At 33.3% G+C, this 24,115-nt stretch overlaps 1 protein-coding gene and 1 long non-coding RNA gene across 2 annotated transcripts; one reads left to right on the plus strand and one right to left on the minus strand.

Annotated features, from left to right (window-relative positions):
• Positions 1–358: 358 nt before the first annotated feature.
• On the minus strand, positions 359–21,691 carry LOC133832815 (uncharacterized). The gene is made up of 9 exons (XM_062263107.1): positions 21,491–21,691; positions 21,129–21,424; positions 20,781–20,862; positions 20,391–20,467; positions 10,890–11,037; positions 10,613–10,708; positions 10,417–10,537; positions 10,124–10,267; positions 359–507 (listed from the first exon to the last, which is right to left on the minus strand). The coding sequence occupies exons 1-9, from the start codon at positions 21,689–21,691 to the stop codon at positions 359–361; spliced, it is 1,314 nt and encodes a 437-aa protein (XP_062119091.1).
• Positions 21,692–22,965: 1,274 nt separating this feature from the next.
• Positions 22,966–23,855, plus strand: LOC133829369 (uncharacterized). Its single transcript, XR_009891720.1, has 2 exons — positions 22,966–23,017; positions 23,663–23,855. It is a non-coding gene; the product is annotated as an uncharacterized LOC133829369 (long non-coding RNA).
• Positions 23,856–24,115: the final 260 nt, after the last annotated feature.

Consider the following 24,115-nt stretch of genomic DNA (forward strand, 5'->3'; position numbering starts at 1 on the left):
GTGTGGGGAGTTTGATGAACACCCCTAGTCAGGGAAGGTAAAACATTTACAAACATAATATTTCGGGAGCACAAGCAATAAAATTTCCTTGCTCCTTTAAATGCGGTGCCTAATGGGCCTAACAGACAATAAAAAGAAAACAAAATAAATCATTACAAAAGGTGAGCTAGGCCGTAGGGTTTCTCAAACTCGGGGGTGTAATCTCTTCTGTTAGGTCTATGGGATCCCCATTGTCGACCTCTAGCTTTGCTAGCTTTTCCTCGGCCCCTTTCAGCTTCTCCTCAACCTTGCCAAGCTACTCTGGATCGACTGTCGTTCATCAGAAATATGATTGAGAACTCCCGATGCCTTCTCCAGCTCACTCGGCAAGTTTGCCAACTGCTTGGAGGCCTTCCTGGCATTCCCTTGGAAGGGCCAGGTGATCACGATTGCCCTCCAACTCCTCAGTAAGAGAGCAAATTGACGCTTGCACGTTTTTAGCATCCCAAATCAGTGCCTTGACGACCACTGATTATTGAAGGGTCAAAAGATTTAGCTGCAATAGAAAGAGGAAAAGGTTTGAAAAAACATCATATCACAAGAATATGACAAGAAATAACCCTTACTGTTGTGGACAGGACTCGTTGGGTGTTGAATTTAAACCTTGTTCAAGTTGGTGATCCCCAGCCCTCTTCACTTAGGTTGTGTAAGTGAGAGTTTTCTTGTATTTCTGTTCTCCTTTCTATTGTATTGTTTTCTTCTTATTCTCTTGTTCTTTTTACTTGTATTTCTTGTTCAAGAGTTGTAATCTTTTCTTTTCTTTTGTTTCAAACAATTTACTTTATTTGTAACCTTTTGCTTAGAGGTGTATTTTGCTATTCTCTTCTTCTTCATCATCTTCTTCATTTTCTTTGTTTATTTGTAATTTTCAGTTATAGAGTTGTAACTCCTTTTAATCAATCATTATTATTTGTAATATATTGCATAGAGTTGTAATTTCTTACTATTTCCATTGAGGCAAATTTATATTTTCTTAACATTCAAAAGCTTAACCCTTTTTGTTTCAATGGAAGGGGATACCATCAAGATCATGAACCAAGACCTAGTTAGGTTGGATAGGTTTGATGGATCCAATTTTACTAGGTGGCAAGACAATGTCAGATTTCTTTTAACCACTCTCAAAATCGCCTACATCATTGAGTCATCCTTGGCACCTCTAGCCGAGCCAATGATGTAACTTTCAATGTTATCAATAAAAATGCTAATTCCGCCTATATTGTTGAGTATGATTCTTTATTTTTGTGGCATCTTAGACTATCGCATATAGGTTTTTCAGCCATGAAAAGAGTAGTAAAATGTGGTATGATTGCATGCAATATTACAAACTATGGTAAATGTGAAACATGCGTTAAGGCGAAAATGATTCAGAAACCATTTCCTAGTGTAGAAAGATCATCTAATTTACTAGATTTAATCCATAGTAATGTTTGTGAATTAAATGGTGTTTTAACTAGAGGTGGTAAAAGGTGTTTTCTTACTTTTATAGATGATTTTAGTAGATATGCCTATGTGTTCCTTTTAAAGCATAAAGATGAAACTTTTGATGCTTTTAAATTGTATAAATTAGAAGTTGAAAATCAACTAAATAAAAAGATTAAGGTGCTAAGAAGTGATAGAGGAGGAGAGTACTTCTCTAATGAATTCAATACATTTTGTGAAGAAAATGGTATAATTCATGAATGCACCGCACCTTATACACCACAACACAATGGTGTTGCCAAATGGAAAAATAAGACTTATCTAGAGATGATAAATTCTATGTTGGTGTTTTCTAAGTTGAACTTCAACTTATGGGGTGAAGCACTTTTAACTGCTTGTCACATTCTTAATCGAATACCAATGAAGAAAAATGAGATATCTCCATATGAGTTATGGAAAGGAAGAAAACCCAACATAGGGTACTTCAAAGTGTGGGGGTGTCTTAAATATTGCAAGAAAAACAAACCTAATAAAAAAAATTAGGTTCAAGGGCCATAAAGTGTGCTTTTGTTGGTTATGCCAACAATAGTAAAGCTTATAGGCTATTAGACTTAGAGTCTAATATTGTGATTGAATCTAGAGAAGTTGAATTTTTTGAGAATATGTTATGTGAAAACAATTCTCAAGCTTCAACATCTCTAAAGGAGAATTTGTTATATGAGAACAATTCTCAAGCTTCTATATCCAAAGTTGATTCTCAAGAGGAGAATCCTCAAAAGGATGTAAAGCAACCCTTTGAACCTAGAAGAAGTCAAAGGCTTAAAAATCAGAAAAGTCTAGTAGTGGATGAGATAGATTCTCAACGAATTTCATTCTACATGGTAGAAGGAAATAGAGAGGAAGTCATTAGGAAAATTCCTATTGTACTTCTCGTTCAGGATGATCCTAAGACTTATAGAGAAGCTATGCAATCGAGAGATAGTGCATTTTTTAAAGAAGCCATCAATGATGAGATGGATTCCATTCTTTCCAATAACACTTGGGAATTGGTAGACCTCCCACCGGGGTCTAAGCCAATTGGGTGTAAGTGGGTATTTAGGAGAAAATACCACACTGACGATACTATCCAAACCTTTAAAGCTAGATTAGTAGCTAAAGGGTTTAGGCAAAAGGAGGGTATCGATTATTTCGATACTTATGCGCCTGTTGCAAGAACAACTTCTATAAGAATTTTGTTCGCTTTAGTTTCTATACACAACTTGTATGTTCATCAAATGGATGTCAAAACGACATTCCTTAATGGTGACCTCAATGAGGAGGTCTATATGGAACAACCTGAAGGGTTTGTCCTACCAAAATATGAACATAAATTTTGTAGACTTGTAAAATCCTTATATGGATTGAAACAAGCTCCTAAGCAATGGCATGAGAAATTTGATCAAGCCATCATGTCTAATGGGTTTAGACATAACAATGGAGACAAGTGTTTGTATTCCAAAACTTATAAGGGATATGTGATCATTGTTTGCTTATATGTGGATGACATGCTTATTCTAAGTAATAGCATGAAAAGGATAGAAGAAACAAAGAGGTTTCTATCATTAACCTTCAAGATGAAAGATCTTGGAGAAGTTGATACCATACTCGGTATCAAAGTAAAGAAACATAGTGGGGGTTTTGCGTTAGGGCAAGCCCACTATGTTGAGAAAGTATAGAACAAATTTAACCATCTCAAGGTTAAAGTTGCCAATACTCCATTCGATCATAGTGTAAAACTAGAGAAGAATGAAGGAAGAGCGGTGGCTCAATTAGAGTACGCTAGTGCTATAGGGAGTTTAATGTACGCTGCCTAGTGTACTAGACCTGATATAGCATTTGCGGTAAGTAAACTTAGTAGGTTTACAAGTAATCCAAGTATGGATCACTGAAAGGAAATTGGAAGAGTCCTAGGTTATCTCAAGAAAACCAAAGGACTAAGCCTTCACTACTCCAAATTTCCTTCGATATTAGAAGGATATACAGATGCAAGTTGGATATCCAATCTTGGGGACAACTTGTCCACAACTGGTTGGGTATTTACACTTGGCGGAGGTGCAATTTCTTGGGGTTCCAAGAAACAAACCTGTATATCTCATTCCACTATGGAAGCAGAGTTCATAGCTCTAGCTGCTACCGGCAAAGAGGTCGAATGGTTAAGGGATCTGTTGACAGAGATTCCCCTAATCAAAGATAATGTATCTACTATATCGATACATTGTGATAGCCAAGCGACATTGGCTAAAGCATACAGCGGAGTGTATAATGGGAAGTCTAGACATATTATTCTAAGACATGGATATGTAAGAGAATTGATTCAAAGAGGAGTCATCTCAATATCCTATGTGAGAACAAGTGAAAATCTGGAGGATCCTTTCACTAAGCCACTAACGAGGGATTTAGTGGTTGCATCATCTCGAGGGATGGGACTTAAACTCCCTAAAGAGATTCATGATTGATGGTAACCTATCTTAACACTAGTTATTCAACTAGTGTTAGGTTCAATAGGTAATAACAAGTCAATCAAGTGAATATTAGTTGTACTCAAAACAAGTCCCATCTGAGATATTGAGTACTTGTGTGTTACCAAGTTGAGGGTTAAAACCGAAAGGTTTTTTAATAGAATTCAGTCTTGTAAAGACAAGTATTTTTGGTAACAAAATACTGTAAGAATTCTACCTATATGGACCTAGGGGTGGTGCCGCCTCTCATGAGAATTGGGAGTATTCTCAAGAACGTCCATGAATGGAAAGTGCACATGGCCATTAACGATGCAAAGCGAGACATAGAGGTCTCAAGTGAACATCGCAAAGGTGTGTGTGTTATCACCGATTTGTTATCATGAAAAGATGGTTCAATGCTTAGTGCAACCAAATTTTCCACAAATTTTGTGATAATAACACTATAGTAAAGTTCAAGTTGAAAAACACTTTGCTTTATGCACTAATGCAATGACTCCTATAAGAGAGAGTTCTTATTTAATCAAGTGGGGGATATGTTATATTTTAAAATATAATGATTGATTAAATAAGTGTTACAATAGATAACCATGTAATCTAGTGGGGGAATGTTATATTATTTTATAATATAATATTATATTATAATACAATGTTTTAGATTAAATAAATGTGACAAAGAGTGTCACATATTGTAACATATAATAAAGAGTTACAATATTTAGATATATGAGATATATCCAATTAATGTAACATATTTGGTGTTACAAATTTGTAACTTCCAAATATTACCCTTTATTGTGTAAATTTGTTGTTACACAATATTGAGATGAATTTAATAAATCCATATGTGATATGGCTGTTAGAGATATGATTTTAACCCCAATAATGTGTTTTGGGAGTTACAAAATCATTTGGGAGGGTTTGGAACCGTTTGGAAAAACAGCACATCTTTTAGTGCTGAAAATGGTCAGTGGCCGCGACTACTAATGTCTCTAGCCGCAGCCACAGGCCAAAAACTGACCAATTTTTCAGTTTTTTCAATCTTTGTTGAACGGCTCAAAAATCTCAAATAACTCTCAAATCTCATTTTTAATTCCATATTAATCCAATTAAACATTGGTAACAGCCATGGGGGTTGGTGGAACTTGAAATTCAAAGGGTGTCTCTAAACTCTATAAATAGGAGCCTATAGCTCACTTGCAAGACACAACATTTCTATCCATTATACACTTGGCTATAAACACCTTGAGGCTTGATAATTCCAGAAAGCTTTTCCAATATCTGAGAGAGATCCCTTAATGCTTGAGTTAGGGATAAATAAGCTTTTGGCCAAAGGTTTTATACCTTGTTCAAGTATGTGATCCCCAACCCTCTTCACTTAGGTTGTGTAAGTGAGAGTTTTCTTGTATTTCTGTTCTCCTTTCTATTGTATTGCTTTATTCTTATTCTCTTGTTCATTTTACTTGTATTTCTTGTTCAAGAGTTGTAATCTTTTCTTTTCTTTTGTTTCAAACACTTTACTTTATTTGTAACCTTTTGCTTAGAGGTGTATTTTGCTATTCTCTTCTTCTTCATCATCTTCTTCATTTTCTTTGGTTATTTGTAATTTTCAATTATATAGTTGTAACTCATTTTAATCAATCATTATTATTTGTAATATATTGCATAGAGTTGTAATTTCTTGTAAGAAATAGTAAGAAATTACAAATATATGCAATATATTACAAATAATAATGATTGATTAAAAGGAGTTACAACTCTATAACTGAAAATTACAAATAAACAAAGAAAATGAAGAAGAAGAGAATAGCAAAATACACCTTTAAGCAAAATGTTACAAATAAAGTAAAGTGTTTGAAACAAAAGAAAAGAAAAGATTACAATTCTTGAACAAGAAATACAAGTAAAATGAACAAGAGAATTAGAAGAAAACAATACAATAGAAAGGAGAACAGAAATGCAAGAAAACTCTCACTTACACAACCTAAGTGAAGAGGGTTGGGGATCACCAACTTGAATAAGGTTTAAAACCTTTGCCCAAAAGCTTATTTCCCCCTAACTCAAGCACTAAGGGATCTCTCTCAGATATTGGAAAAGCTTTATGGAATTATCAAGCCTTAATGTGTTTCTATCTAAGTGCTCTAATGGATAGAAATGTTGTGTCTTTCAAGTGAGGTATAGGTTCCTATTTATAGAGTTTAGAGACACCCTTTGAATTTCAAATTCCACCAACCCCCATGGCTGTTACCAATGTTTAATTGGATTAATATGGAATTAAAAATGAGATTTTGGAGTTATTTGGGATTTTTGAGCCGTTCAACAAAGATTTAAAAAACTGAAAAATTGGTGAGTTTTTGGCCTGTGGCCGCGGCAAGAGACATTAGTGGCCACGGCCACTAGCCTCTGTCCCACAGGCCACGGCCACCAACATTAAGTGGCCGCAGCCACTGACCATTTTCAGCACTAAAAAATGTGTTGTTTTTCCAAACGGTTCCAAACCCTCCCAAATGATTTTGTAACTCCCAAAACACATTATTAGTGTTAAAATCATATCTCTAATAACTGAAAATTAAAAATCCATTTATTATTTTTAAATTGCATAGAAAATGACAAAAGCTTGAAACTACACTACAACATAAGGCAGTATTACCGGTGGAGGCTTCCATCGGTAATAATAGAGCATTCCGCTGGTAATACTCTGCCAGTAATACTTGGTCGGTGATTAGGGGTATTACCGACGGACTGAAACCCCACCGATATTTTATTAATATTGGCGGATTAATAGGGGCAGAACTCCGCCGATGTAAAAGAATAGTCAACCTCGTTTGACTCATTTAATACTAACGGGTCCTACCCCTATTAATCCGCCGGTAATAAATTAATAATATTAAAATATAATAATTCGTTTGATTCTATTTAATAATAAATATACATATAATGCTTATTTAAAGATAGTAAAATTTAACAGAAATTAAAATTAATTATTAATAACACAATTAATATTCATCAAACAAAATTACATGTAAATTAATCATAAAATTAACATAATAAAAATATCAGTTGTCTTAATTTAATTACATATAAACTAATCATAAAATAAACATAATAAAATATAAATTGTCTTAATTTAATTAAAAACACGTAAACTAATTATTATTGTTTGGATCAGGCCAACCAGGAGAGAAATATTCATTAACATTCAGGTCAATATCTTGATCACCAATGTTAGGGTGCGACAATGGTGGTGTAGAAAACTGTGGTGCTGGTGGTGAAGGGTAATAAGCTTTTGAAGACTGTTGCTGCGAAGATGATCCAAATTGTCGAGTATGTGGTCGTGTCGAGGGAGACTGATTGTAACGCCCTACTTCCTTAGAGCCGTTACCAAGTGATTTATAAATGTGTGGTTAGCTCGCTAATCAAGGTTTAAGATTCGAAAGTGTGTTCGAATAAAAATAAAGACTCATTTAATAAACATTAAGTATAAAAGTTAGTCTTTTATTGAAATTCATAAAAGTATTTCATTGGGATCCCAAAACGCTGTTTTGAAATACCTTTGCAATCCAAAGGTACAATACAGTCGACCTAAGCGACAAAACCGAACGTTTACCACGTGTTCCTCAAAATAACCCTAGTCATGGTGGCCAGGTAGGCCAAACATGTACACACCGCTCCATGCCCTCCAACTCATGGTTGTAAGATCCAACTTCCTTGCTCTTACCTGCACCACAGAGCACTCGTGAGCCGAGGCCCAGCAAGATAACTTCAAGCACAAAATACATTAAAAATATATCTCACAACTCATATTTAATTAGAGCAACAAACAGATATCAGATCTTACTAGCATGCTTAACAACACAACATCTAGACCAGCTCAAAAGCACAATGGCATAACAGCCTAATAGTACAACAGTGCAATCACACATTAGCACTATAACACGACAACATAATAATACAACAGTATATTCACACAACAGCTCAATACTACAACAGCATATAAAAAAGAAGCCAACAGGCTAAACACATAGCGGTCATGTCGTCCCAAGCACTTTACTATGCCCTGGGTTCGCGGTCTGCACCAAAAGGATGACTCCATCATCCTAGGAGGATCTCGCCCTAACGGCTTGCACTCCACGTGCTCAACGCCGTTTCCGACCCCTTCCCGTTCTCGGCTTTGCACTTCGCGTGCTTAACACCGATCCTAGCCCCTTGCCACTTTCGGTCCTTGCCTCTCTCGACTTTTGCCAATTTCAGCTATTCCCGCTCCCAGCCCTTGCCTCTCCTGGCTTTTGCTGCTCCCGGCCCTTGCCTCTCCTGGCTTTTGGCGATTCCGACTCTTGTCGATCAGTCATAATCACATGTATGACATAACAAACATAAAAAAATACATACAGTACAACACACCACATAGCTCTACAAGTACAAACAGTTCTCTTACCTGGTGTCCCGAGCTGACAATCCAAAGCGATCCTGAGCACGATCCTATTCCCAAGCCTGAGCGGTAAGACCTAGTCACAACGCATCAACAATAGCCATACATCAAGCTCTAATCCATTAAATAACTTTGGGTTACATTTCTTGTCTTCAGGACCTTGGATTCTACCAATCCGGGTGGTAAAATCATTCCTGAGCCTTAACATTTGAGTTCCTAAACCCAAAACCCTCAAATGGCCAACAATGAGAGCTTGGGTTGCGGCCCAGCCCCTTAAGGGTCATGGCGCGCCCCAAATCAGAGGCATAAAGCCTCCCTGCCAAGGGACACGAGCCGTGGCATGCTATACCCTATGTCGCGGTATGCCTCAAGAACAGAGGCCTCCCCAGGCCCTCACGCACACACGGGTCGCAGCATACCCTTCCTAGGGTCGCCGCTCGAACCTCCATTTTTCTCAAGTTTTCTTCAAGCTTATACCTAAATTCTCATATCCAAGCACCAATTAAATCCATAATTAATCTTGGATTACTTATCTACACAACCAAGGCATCACATCCACCTAAGAACAACTCCTTAATCCTTACTAACACTATAATTCAGATCAAACCTCATACAAGCTTGAGTTCATAAGAAAACTAGCAGAATTTAGTAGCTTAATTCAAATAAGAGGCTTACCTCTACACTTAAATCAGTTCCTGAACTGATTCCATGAGCTTAAAGCTTCCCAGTCCTCCAATTCACCAGTCCACTTCTTCAAGATTTCTTTCAAAGCTTCAACACCCCAAGAGAGAGAATCGGCAGAGAGAGAGAGAGCCAAAGAGACTGAGTATCCTTATATTCCTTTCTTTCTTTTTTTGTTCCAGTACGTTCCCCAGATCTACCCCTAAGCTTATCCACTTACAAGAAAAGACCAATCTGCCCTTAAGCTTATCTTAAATCCTCAAGTGTCACCAAGGCCAATTCAACCATTTGCCAAATCCTGTTAAGTACCCAAGTATTCCTACAAATCCCCGTTTAATCCCAACATATCCAAATCATTACTAAATTACTACCTGTTACTCAATAAATCTCAAACTCATATTATATCCCCAAAATACCTCTAGACTCCTCCCGAGTCGGATATCCGACCCTGTTGTGACCTTCTAGCTAAACTACTCCCTAGGATCGTCTCAGATCACACATCTCGAATATATCCCCATAACACTAGGATCTCACTCAAAGCACATACATATTTACATTTATGCCCGCCAACAACCAAAGTTACACGCCCCTGTTCACAGAAATGGGCCCACATGCATATTTCATACAAACAATCATGCATGTCCAATCACATAATTACCAAATTCATATAATATGATAATTAATTCAATTATTGCACTCCCGACGCACTAATCAAGGCCCTAAGCCTTATTAGCAAATTTTGGGATGCTACACTGATGCAATAAACTCTCAAACTGACCATACCTCTGCTACTACGACGAACTCATAAATTGACCATATCTCTGCTACGGTTGTTGCTACTGTGATGAATCCCCAAAGTCATGGTGCCTAGGATGTGACATCTGAGATCCTGCAGGGACGTCGGGGTAATAAATAGGAGGGGACTGGAAGGAGCGTCCATACATGTACTGAAATTGTTGTGATGTACCTCCATACATGTTAGGAGAATTTTGTTGAGGTGGATGAAAATGTTGTTGTTGTTGTGGCATCGACCAAGGAGGTGGACTTTGAGAAGATATACCACCTTCAGGTTGTGATGGTAAATACCGTTGCAGAAGGTTGTCAAACCGTGACTCAGTCTCTGAACTGGTATGATGAGGATTACTAGATGGACCTTGTTGAGATCTCAACATCTGGATCTCTTCACGCATTGACTTCATCATCTCTGCCATAGTAGCCATGTCATCTTGAGGCGTATGAGCAGGTTGGGCTTGTGACTGACTTTGGCTTGTGGAGCTGGAAGCTGATTTTTTCCCTTTCCCTTGTTGTAACCCACTCCTCTTTGAAAGTCAGACCTCTCCCCAAGTACTTTACTCATAATCTCGTACTGATCGATCGACGAGGAATCAACAGCAGATCCAGTTTCAGATCCCTCTGTCAGTCCTTGAGACTGGCTTTGAAGTCGTGCCCTCTCAAGCTCTTCCGTCATTTTTTCCTGTTCATAAAAAGTGTTAGAAACACAACAGTAACATATTTTAATGAAAATAATAACACAAAAGTTTAAACTTACAAAAGTTTCTCGAGCTGCGTCGTTGACAAAAGCTTTTGTCGATTTCCTCAAATGGCTATCTTTCCAAGTATCAATAACATGTTCATCAAGGTTCGCCTATACAAATGTAGAGATAGTATGTTAGAATGTATAATTTTGTTAAATTAAATTAATATTTTTACTTACAAATTGGTGATGCATAGCTGCCAACGATTTTGTGCCTTGCGTCGATGTATACTTCATTTCTTTTCTATTTTTATTGTTTTGGTTGGATCGCGCAATAAATTTTGGGCTCCACTATGGGAATCATCTCATCAACTTCATCATCATCAATCACCTCATCAACAACATCTAGTTCTGCTTCCTCATGATAAATCCACCTCTCATAACCTTGATAAAAACCCTTATCGAATACGTGTGCTTCGACAATAGGTAAAATTTCAAGCCTATTATTTATGCATTTGACACACGAACACCTAATTCTTCCATCAATATCCTTATGCTCCGAGGCCATCGTCAAAAAAGATTGTATACCATTCCAATATTCTTGATAAGCACGATTTCTCAATGTTGTCCAAGTCTTGTCAATCGCCATCTAAAATGTTATAAGAGTATGTGAGTTTTAGTAATGTGAATAAGAATGGATAACAAAAAAATTGTTATCATTTTTGAAATCTTATGCAATATTATAATATCTTATGTTATTTTATGATGTTATATTAGATAATGTTATTCAAATTCATATTTGTTCTTAAAATAATTTATTATTGATTTAATTAATCATTTTTAATTTTTAAAACTTTTATTAAATAAAATTATCAATTTCTATATTCAAATAATTTAATACTAGTTAATATTGGATAATGTTATTTAATAAACAAATTAATAATGTTTCTTAAAATAATTTATTATTTATTTATTTAATCATTATTAATTTTTAAAACTTTTATTAAATAAAATTATCAATTTCTATATTCAAATAATTTAATACTAGTTAACATTAGATAATAATATTTAATAAACAAATTAATAATTTTTCTTAAAATAATTTATTATTTATTACTAATTTTTCAAACTTTCATTAAATTAAATTAAACTATTTAATTAGATAATGTTATTTAATAACAAAATTAAATTAAATTAAATTATTTAATTAGATAATGTTATATTAAACTTTTATTATTTATTTAATTAAATTAATTAAAAAATAAATTATTATTTATTTAATTCTTTATTCACAATTTTTTAATTTATAATAATAATAATAATAATAATAATTTTACAAATGAATTATTATTCAACTTTTAGACTAATTTATTTTTTTAAATAATTGGATAAATTTTATTAATCTTTTTCATTCATTATTTTATTATTAATATTTTAAACTTATCATTTATGTGTCGATATCTCTATAATTTATTGTTGTAGTCAACAACCATCAATCACAAGCATACCAGGACAGAAAAAATAAATTAACTTCTAATTAAATACTAATTAATTTTTTAATAATTATAATAATACTAATTAACTAAATTAAATAATATTTATGACAATTTTCATTATGTTCACATAACATATAACAAAATAAAAATTAAAACTACTTTACTGAATAAAATTTCACAAAAAATTTGACAACATAACAGTTTAATACGATCATTTCAAAAAATTTTAAATCCTGCACTTAGAAAATCCCAGAATATTTATTATAAGATATATAGTTTTTTTTTTAAATTTTGACAACATAACAACTTAATAATCAAATCTTATTCTTTTAACAATAAATTAAATACAATGTAATACAACACATAAATCTATTTTTTTAATAAGACCAGAACAATGTTTTTTAATAAATATTATGAAACCAATATCATCAAAAAAAATACATACATCGGTGGTGGTCCGAAAATCCGGCGTGGGGTCCAAAATTCCAGCGTGGTATGGGGGGTTCTAAAACTAAATACAAACAATCAAAATTAAAAAAAAAACTACATACAAACAATTAAAATTAAAAAATTAATACATACAAAATTAATACACTCCGGAGGGGTGGTGGTGGTGCTTGGACAGAGGGGCAGACTGAGAGAGGGTGGTGGTGGTGGTGCTCGGACAGAGAGGGAGGAGGAGAAATGAGCGTTTGAGAGAGGGAAAGGAGAAATGAGTGTCTGAGAGAGGGAGAGGACAAATGAGAGTGACGGACGAAACAATGTGCAAAATTTTCAATATGTAAGATTATTACCGCCGGGGACCCGCCGCTATTAATATTTCCCCGCCGATAATAAACTATTAGCTATGGGACCTGCCGCTATTAATATATCCCACTGGTAATAGTCTTATTACCGACAAATATTTACCTACCGCTAATACTATTAGCGGCAGATAGTCCGCTTCTACTAAAGGAAAATACCCGCCGCTAATAATTTTGAAATTGAAAACCCCCTTCGTTTCCCGGGTAGTGTATTAGCGGCGGACTATCCGCAGCTAATAATTGGTAAGTCCACCACTAATAAAAAAATTAATTTTTTTTATTAATTTCAACATTATTAGCGGCGAACCCAGTAGTCCACCGCTAATAAACCGTACATTACCGGCAGACTAAGTCCGCCTCTAATTGTTCTGCGTGTAAAAATGTTTTTTCTTGTAGTGCTATCTAAAGTACTTACAAATATCCTGTTTCTTTTAGAAAATAACAATTTTATTTAAATTAATAAAATTACAAAATTGATGTGAGAAAAATATAATTTTAGGTGTAAGAAAATTTTATTTTGCTTGCATTATTTAAGATTTTATTTTATATAGTATAAATTCATTTGTGATAATCAAATAATTATTTTTAATTTATTAAACTAAACTTTCAGCAACCATTTAATTTGTTTAAAAAATCACAAGTGAATTTAATCTCAACATTTTTCTTAATTAAAATAAAGAAAATCATATACTCATTAAAATGTTAACATTTAAGGTTACATTTAAAATACCATTTTTAATATTTACATAGTTTAGAGTGTTATATTATTTCAACAAACACAAACTTTCTTTCATTAAAAGAGTTTTCATAATTTTTACCAAAAATTCCAGCAACAAAATAAGCCCTCAAAAATCACCATCTTGAAATTAAAACTCATATTTTCTCTAAAAATATATAAAAAAAAATTGTAGGTATTTATTTGAGTAAAAATATCATTTTAATGTAAATTAAAATATCCTTTTAATTTTATAAAATCATCATAGCACTTGCAAAAATATTTATGCATGCAAATCATTATTTTCATGTTTCATACAATTTATACACAAAATCAGCAAGCAATATTCATCATCAAATTCATTTCAAACTCATGATTTCAAAACTCAAATGTGAATTTTCATGTATTACCAATACATCAATTTATACAAGATTTAAGACAATTCCTTTCATTTTCCAAATATTCCTAACATGTTTCTAATGAGTGTAGGTGACATCAACAAATTAACCAACATGCATCAATAATCTCCCCTAGGCCGAAACTCTCTAGAACATTAACATAAAAATCCAAAAATCCTCATTTACTTTCACACGAAACCTAGCATGTTTCTATCATCATTCATGCATACATTAACCTATTGATACATCATAATCTCATAAACATATTCATCAAATTTCATGGATTCAAAAATAAGAGTCCAAATTAATTATCATGCCAAAATTTACATAGGATCCTAGAACACAGATCTAACATAAAATTTAAATAACAAAAAAAAATACAAAGAGGATCCCTATACTTCCATAGGCCGAAACCTATATGTTCCAACAACAAAAAATCCCTTGCATGTTTCTAAAAAAAATATAAAAGACAATCATCAACATATATTAGTAGGCAAACCAAAACCCAAACCTAGCATGCATCTATGAAAACTATAACATCAAAACTACATTGAGAACATGTTTCGTAGATCTTAAAATCTAAGGCAACCATAGAAAATATTCATGCCCAAAACAACTACAAACATTCAACAAGCCAAAAACAAGAGATCAAATCATCAAAACAACATAAACAATATGCTATAGTCTGTTGGGAAAACTTATACAAGATCTTTATTTATTTTTATGTAGATCTAATATTAAACAAATTAATATGAGATAACCTAGAATATGTTTCTAAAATTGAATTTAAAGAGAAATAATGATTAGAATACTTACATTATACGCAGCTGAATAATAGAGTCCTTCCTTCAGTTTCTCCAACCCTTGTATCCTTTCTATCACAGAGTATACCAAGAAACTGAACCGATCTTCAATTTTCTTCAGTCTTCCAAAGTATCCTTGGAATCACCTAGACTAGAGTGGGAAATTCTCAATACATGAGATAGATATAGAGAGAAGAAGAGAAAAGAACAATAAGGCTTAGAAAAGGACTTATGTTTAGAGAGAATCTAAAACCTATCAGAAACTTGTGTCTATCATCTTGTGACTTATGTTTTCAACTCTCTCTTAACGTTCCATTTATAGACTCAATTAGATCATTTATTTAATTAAAAAATCAATAAAATAATAGCCAATTAACAGGCCTAGGTCAAAATTATCATGGGCTTTAGGCCCGTGAAATTTCCCATTTAATTATAAGCCCGTTGGACTTAAAATCAAGGCCTGTATTATTTTCTATTGATTTAATTAATTAAATAATTATTTAAATCCTTTATCAAATTAATTATTTATAATTTCAACCTTGATTTAAACTTATTTATTAATTTAAATACCAATTTATCTTAATTAATAAATCTGCCATAATTTCTCTTTTCTTCTCAAAATTACATAACTTTGATAATTAAATCAATTAATTGAGAATATCTAGATGATTTTATCCAAGGTACAGTGGGGACCATGGGCCTATGAAATCAAGCTCCAATAAGTTATAATAAATCTAACAAATAAATTTACTAACTTATTAATTCCTCTTTTGCTTATTTTCTTTTATTTCACTTTTATTTGATTGAACAAAATAAATGAGCATAAAATATTCCCTTTCCCAACTATGCCGCCCACCTCTCTTCCTTTCCCTTTCTTTTTATTCCTTTTAATTAAATAAAAAAATAAATCTAATAAAAGAAAACAATAAAATGTGTAGAAAATTCTATACAAGTGCACCATGCAACCATGCACATGCACACACTCAATCACTATGCACCATGGTGCATTCAACCAAAGCTCAATTATTCACAAAGTAAATAAATAAACAATTAACAATTAAATTCACAAAATTCTCTCAAACAATTCTAACAATTTAAAAATAAAGATTCACAACACTTAACAATTAAATAAAACAAAATATAAAATTAAATAATAAAAAAAATTGGTGGATTTAATTTATGAATTTTTAATCATTCAAAACATTAAAAAAATTGAATTATTAAATGTCACCGTTAATGGTGGATGGGTACTTCAATGGTGACATTGACATGAGTTCGCGGTATATTATTGTCGACAGTAGGTTGAATTCAGTGGCAGATTCATAGTCATTGTGGGGTATTTCCGTGTAAAGCGCGCCCTAATCTACTACTTTTATAAAAACGTCGTTCAACTCATAGTTATTAGAAAAATACCACTTTAAGGAAAAACTCAGTGGGGTCTTGATAAAACATGCAAATTGGGCCTAATAGTTAAAAAATAAAATATTGTGTCTTTATGCAATATTCAGAAATGAAATAAAATTTTAAGTCCCATTGACGTATTTGAAATAAAAATCATAACATAAGTTCTTTTATTCTTGGAGCTCAAATTGATCGTTGTTCGTTCATAGGACACCATACGCCATACATACTTAGACGTCGGAACTCCCCATATCACTATGTGTATCAAGGAGAAACCCTATTGTTTACCTGAAAGGGAGAAAGTAAGGGGTGAGCTAAAAGCCCAGTAAGGAAGTACAAAAAATACAACAATATCAAAGAAAATGCAAGAAAAAAAGCATGTATCGTAACTCAAGGCAAAGCATATCATCTTCATACTCATAGTTTATAATCATAATCATAATCATAGTCATACATAACAATCACACATCATAATCATACTCTTTGTGATCATGGCACCACTATTGTCCATGTCACATCTTGAGGTAACCAATAAAAACATAAGCTGGCGAGACCCCTCTATGAGGTAAATCCTTGAATAACCTCGGCGCGTCCGCCCTTTGAATTACGTCATATCCTTAATAACTCATTTGTTGTGTCACGCAACACGCTAGCAACCTTTTCTTTTTATTCATTAGACAAGCGAATGTGTCACAGTTCACATCAAAACATAGAAATTACACATTCCATAGCACTTAACTTATGATAACACATCAAAACATAGAATTTATACTTTTCATAACACTTAACTTATCATGACATATCAAAACATAGGATTTACACTTTCCATAACACTTTATTCCTTGCAAAATAACAAGTCATACCTTTCATAACATAATACATAGAAAATTCTATCTAACTTCCTTACCATAGGTCCAAGCAAAGTAAAGTGCGAATACGTCACAACGATCCTATAATCATAATCAAACGTTCATTTTTAAAATCACGTAAGAAGACACATGCCCAACATACACACCCCACGTATGCATGGGTCATGCACACATGACACAAGTTGCACTACAATTATAAACATATAATAATTCCACATAAAATTACAAAAGAATAATGCTAATTCTACCAATCAATCATTTATGGTTACAAAATAGAAATCATATGTTTGAATAATAGGCTATTTGAACTTAAAAATACAGTTGCATGTAACATGCATACATGTGAGTGTTCTAAAAATTTAACGTTTAAAGTCGATAATTTTTACATGCTCATTTCATTGTCTTTTCTTAAAAATTCAGCAAGCATAAATAAGTTACCACTTAATTATTACTTCATCATTCCTTTTAACCACATATTTTTCATTTATAAACTTTATTACAAAAATTTATTTTACTAAAATAATTCATTAGCTTCTAATTTCTCATAAAATAATAATCTCAATTATTATTAAATAACAATTAAAAGAATGTGACAAAATTTGTAGTTACTTATACTTACTAAATGAATTTCTTAATCACTTTTAGAAAAATAGTTTTACTTATCATAAAAATAACTGCATAATTATAAATGAGAAAATACATATTTAAAGTGTGGAAAATACATATTTGAGCATATGTTTTACTTGTCTTTTTTAAAAGACATTTTCTCTTAATAAAACAAAAATTTCAGCAAGCATTTATTAATTAAATTCAAATAATTGAATTAAAACCATATTTTCTTTCACAAAATAAATATAAAAAAAATTGCATGTTCTTATTTTGAATAAAAGTTTATTATCATGTGAAATAAAATGCCTTTTGTTTATATAAAATAAAAACATCATTTTGAAGCTTCTCTTGTGACTTTTAAAATCATTTAATATCATCACCACCAAATAAATAAATAAAATACAGCAATCTTATATTTATCAAAATTGCATTTTTAATCATGCTAACACATAACCTAACATGTCTCTACACTTGAACAATTCAAGAATACATTTAATCATGCAAAACCATCATCAAAATCAAAACAAACTTACACCATAATGCTCATGCTGAATCCTATACAACCTAATAACATGAAATATCACAATTAACAATATGCTCATTAATCCAAAATAGTAGACTTAAGTTAAGAAATCAAACAAAGTTCATAATCCTTTTATTAAAGTACTAGGTTGAAACCTCCAACATGCTTCTATCTCTTGTTGTTTCTAAATCCAAAACAAAATGTAGCATGCTCCTATGCTCACCAACGACATCATGTAATTCAATAAGATAAAAAAAAAAAAAAACCCAACATGCAAAAGGACCCCTACGCCGAAACCCTATACTCATGGTCGAACAACTCAAATCTTTTTGCATTCTTACAAATATAAAAGAAAACAACATAAGCCCCATAACACACACTTAAACCGAAACATACATCAATCTCATTCTTGTTTCCATTTTTCAATTTAAAACCCAAGATGCCTCTATTTAAAATATCTTACCAATACATGTATTCCTCATAGTAACAACAATAAAATAATGCCATAAGCCACAACTACACAACAAAACAACAATCCAACATTCATAAAAAAAAATATCATCATGAAAACAAAACAACAAGAACCAAAATGACAAGAACAACAACCATAAGAAAAAGTTTCCCATTACCTCTCTTGCTAGCACTCAAGGACCCAAAACAATGGTCTCCACCTTTGATCAAATCCCTAGGATTTTCGAATACACCACAAAAGAAGAGAAAAATAACATTCTTAAAGATTCAAGAAGAAGAAGTAGAAACTAACAAAATCACCATGAATCAAGTACTTACCCTAGGGATTTCGAACCCTAATCCCTTTCTTCTTCCTTCTTCTGTTCCTCTTCTCCTAGCCTCAGGAGTCCTTCTCTCCTCATCTCTCTTTAGGGTTCGATAGCCACCTCAAATGAGCCTCCCAAACCTCACTTGTTTCATCTTCTTAACCTAACCGAACCCCTTGAATCGCTTGCCCAAAATTAAGCCTCAATCTTCCCTTAATTCCCTCTCCCCAATCCACGTGATTGCCATCTATGGACTAATTGATTTGTATACAAAATGGAAACTCTCCCTATGCACTCACACCATCCTTGACTAACCCCATCACTGTAACGACCCTCAAAACATACAAGACTAAAACATGCGGAAATCTAAACTTTTACTTTAAATCATTGTACCAAAAATCCATATAAAATACTCTTAGTTTAGCAAACAAAAATACAACTTCTCTTCCACAGAGTTATAACAAAACAATTATCCCAAAACATACAATTTGGATAACCATATCCAAACAATAACTTTGGTTGTTTCTAACAACCAACACTACAAGAAAAAGCTTCATTAATAGCATTGCATTTGGACATTATTAAAAAAACGCTATTAAAATGTTACATAATCTATACAGCACACTGTTCATTTAATTGGCGGGAGTAATATTTCATTGGCGCTTATTGTTTTTATTTTTTTTTGTCAAAGCAGCTTAATTGAAAAAGGAAAAGACAAAGAAAACCCATTTCCCCTCCCTCATTCCCGTCTCTCTCTCTCTTCCCACGTTACCCGTCTCTCCCATTTTCTCCATTTTCACTCCATAGCATAATCCATCTCACTCTCAGAGGAACCCAGACGAACTCGCCTCTCCCACCCACTCACTGTGAATCTCTCTCTCAGAGGAACCCAGACGAACCCAGTGCCTCTCCCACTCGCTCACTGTAAATCACTCTCAGAGGAACCCAGACGAACCCAGCGCCGACGAACCCAGTGCCTCTCCCACCCGCTCACTGTGAATCTCTCTCAGAGGAACCCAGACGAACCCAGCGCCTCTCCCACCCGCATCTCGGTTCTCTCAGTCAGCACAGCCAAGGGTCTCTCTCGGTTCTCTCAGTCGGTGCCTCTCCCGTCCGATCACTCTCTCTCTGTTAATCAAGCAGCTCCGAAGTACACCTCTACCCAGCAAGTAAGTGCATGCATTTTTGTTTCTTCTAATTGTATACATTAAACTCATTTTTAAAAACAATTCTCTGTCTTTCCTCTAACTCCTTGATGAATAACTTGTTTTCTTCAATAATTTGAGCTTGTTTCTCTGTAAGACTCTGCAATCGGTGTCTGACCTGGGCATAGTGCTGATGTTAAGTAATAGAAAACACCAAAAAGAAACTCCAAGGGGCATAGAAAGATGTGAACAGATAGAATTGTTTTTAAAAATGTTGTAGTTTTCTCTTTAGTAATTGAATGGTAAAGGGTATACCTAGATTCTTCCAAAGATCGCCGCAACTTAGTTATCTCAAGCCGTAAATTCTTCATTATCCTCTCCACAGTTGATGCCTAATAAGAAAATTTCAAAATGACAGTAATTAGATAGTTTTAACATTTGTCCGATTCTCAAAGGTCAATCATCTAGTTCCAGTTTCAGGCTAATAATGAAATTGGTGTTGGCCATTCTTAATCAACTAAAGTAAGGTAATCTTAGTACAGACATACCAGGCTTTTATCCGTGGAGAGGATAGAAAATTTACAACCTTATATCACTAACAAGCTCAACTGGGCACCACAACGCACAGGTCAAGTAATTTCTATAAAATTTGAAATGAACCCACAGCTAAAATTCCCAATTACTAGAAGAGCCACACCCTTATACCTCATCAAAATCCTGGAAACTTCTATATATTTTCAACAACCCCACTATCTTAATTACATATATGTCTAGATCTCCAATCCACCTAAAATTTAAAAAGTAAAAATTCACCTATTTTCTACTTCAGAGTATGAGTTTACATACAAATAAGTAAATCATCCTGTCAGAATTTCGAAATCAAGTCCAGATTTTAGACCCAATAAAATAAATTCTGAACCAAAATTCTCTCGGGTATGATTTGGTGAGACAGACCATGGGGAATGGGGAGCCAGATCTATATAAATTTTATTAACTACCCAATTAAGTCAATTGTAGAATACAAACCAAAAATCAGCAAAATCTAATACTTACGAATAAAAACAGTTACGAAATATTGCATCCTCTTCACACTCACTGCTATCTGACTTGGTTCCTGAAAAAATCTCTAGTGATTGCTCAGTGTTCCCACTTCCCATCATAAACCCAAAACCAACTCTCTGCAAACCTCGCTCCGCAATCTGCAAAAGGGCAACTCTCTTCTGCTCGCTATTCACCTTCAACCTCTTCTCCACAGCTTCGTTCTCCAACAAGGCTGCTCTCAGCAAATTGTTGGTATCTCTATTCTCCTCTGTCAAACTCACCACACTATTCTCCAACTCCCTCTTCTCCTTCTTCCTCAATTATTTGTACTCATTCACCTTCTCTTCAGCCTCAGAAGCAAGTCTTGTAACTACCAATAGCTCTTCAGTCAATTCCAATTCCAAACGCATTGAATCACTCTTTTCTATGCCTTTAATGAACTTGACATCATCATCATCATCAGTTTTTTCTACAGCCACATTTTTTATGATCCTTTCCAAGCTCACATTTGCTGATGAAAGAGACTCCAAGCATTTAGACAAAATCTCATTGCTTTGCTCTCTCTTCATTTCCATGTCTTCAATTCTCTCCCTGAAAATTTCAACTTCCTTTTCAAGTTTTTTCCAATTGTGCCCTAATGATTTGTCTCCCAAGCATCTTTTGAGTTGGCTTTGCTCAAAAAAAGAAGAAAAATTGGCCTCTTTTACTTGTCGATCTTCAACCCAAATACAGTGCTTGCTCTTCATACTCTTTTTTTTTCCCCTGAATTCTCAGGAAAAAAGGAAAGGAAAAACGGAAAGGAAAGAAAGAAAGAAAACTTCACCCCCTAAATTCTCTTCATTGGTTCTCCGCATTTCATCTCTATCAGGTATCTAATGTTACTCTTTAATTTCCATATCTATGTTTTGATTAATCTAATTTATGTATATCAGCATTTGGGTTTTCAAGAAATTTTAATAATGTATTGAGCTGAGATTCTCGTAGGTGAAATGAAATTAAGTCAATTTTTGGTGGAGTTAGTTTCTTAGAGGTTTCTCTCGTGATGAAATGATGGGATTATTTATTTGTTCTCAATTATTTTTTATCAAATAGACAATTTCTGGGCTGTTGAAAAATATTTTACTTGTTTTTTGTTCTTTTGATTTTGATTTATACATTTATAAGCCAATACTTTGTATGTAAACTAACTAAAACAATATTGGCATATTATCTACTTTCTTATATGAGTTTGCTCTATTTTTGTCATATACTCTATGATGAGTTCTATTTAATATCCAAATATAAAGGTAAAGTGAGCTATTTCATTCTACTTGGAGTGAATTATATGGTACTAATTAAAGAAAACAAATCAAAACTATGATTGGATTCAGAAAACTTAAAGTTGTACTTCCATCTTAAAGTTATCTACCAACTTTGATACAAGAACACTTGATGGGCACTAAATTGTTTCTCTCTCTCTTTACTGTTTTCTGGCTGGAATTGAATTCTGGGTTGATTGGTCTGGATTTTATTGCTGTTTTTTTCTCTGAATTACTGGGTTAGCAATTGTTTGAAGCAGGAAGATCTTATCAGTTTTTCCTAATGATAAAAGCAGTTTATATGAGTTCTGTTTCAATCATTTCAGGACCACAAGAGTACAATAAAAGCAATTTACACGGGTTCTGAATTTCTGGAGAGTGTTTTTGCTGGTGTTGAAGTTGGTATAGTGTTTCTGTACTTGGCGTTTTTTGTTCATACTAGTTCGTAACTGTCCTTTATGCCTTAACAAGCTTAAATGATCATTTATTCAGCTGGACTAATCCTGAATATTGATGCACAGGCTCGATGCTTATTTGTTTCCTCGATTTCAGTTATTCAGGATTCACTCCACGAACATAAACAACGGGTGGACTTGCCAAAAAGTAAGTGTTATGTTTATGGATAGTTTCCCTTGATATCAATGTACAAAATGTGTCTGTGCATGCATGTTTTCATGTCACTCAAACTACATCAACATCAAGAACAAGAATATTCACAAGCTCATTCCCTCCCTCCCAATACTATTACAATTTTTTATGGTCACTGTTGTATATGCAAAAACAATCAATAGAATATTCTTTAGATATTTTAATTAATTTCTTCTTTTTGTAGAGAAAGAAAGAAAGATAAAACTTGTTCTAATTGTAGCTTAAATATTAGGATATTAATGTTTATGCATTTTTGTTGAGTGTTCTACAATTCTAACATCTACTAGTCTTCCTAAAAAAAATAGTTGTTGGGTTTATTATATTTGTGTATTTATATGTATTGAAAGAATGTTAGCTACTTGTTGTCTTTGGTTGATTTGTGTTGAATTTCATTTTCTTATCTATAGTATTTACAAGTTATATTAAATATAAGAAAGTGAAACTAATTTTCATTTCCATTAAAGATATTTGGTTTCGTTTGTCTATTAATTGTTTTAATGTTTGCACAATAACTCTCTCCTTTGCTCATTATTGTATTCTCTCAAACTTGTTCCTCATATTTTTTTTAATCCTATTGAAACATATTGTGCATTGTTACAGGTACTTTTCCTTCGGATAAAGAGAGAAGACATTTCTACCTTAGGTTAAAGAGAGAGAGAGAGAAGACATTTCTGTAGAGCATCAGGTTTAATCCTTAATGGGCTTATATGCTTATAGAGATTGAATGATCTTATTTGTTTGTTATTCTGTTTAAATCAAACTTGAACTAAATTTATTGTTTGTATTGGTATTATCTCTTGTTCTAAATGTTATACTCATGATCAAATAACGAAGTCAGTAGTTAAAAGGAAACTCTTTCTCAAAACTAGAACAACATATTCAATGGCACATTTAAATAAATGTGTAGAGTGCAGAATGTAATGTTAGTAAAAACAGAAGTGAACCAAAATGAATATAGCCCAGAAAACTAAATAGAGAAGAAGAAAAGAAATAATGAAACTAACACAAGAATTATATTGGTTGAAGAACAAAGATCACTGTGATCTTTGTCTC

Source organism: Humulus lupulus, chromosome 4 (genome assembly GCF_963169125.1).
Source record: "Humulus lupulus chromosome 4, drHumLupu1.1, whole genome shotgun sequence".
Classification (NCBI taxonomy): Eukaryota; Viridiplantae; Streptophyta; class Magnoliopsida; order Rosales; family Cannabaceae; genus Humulus; species Humulus lupulus.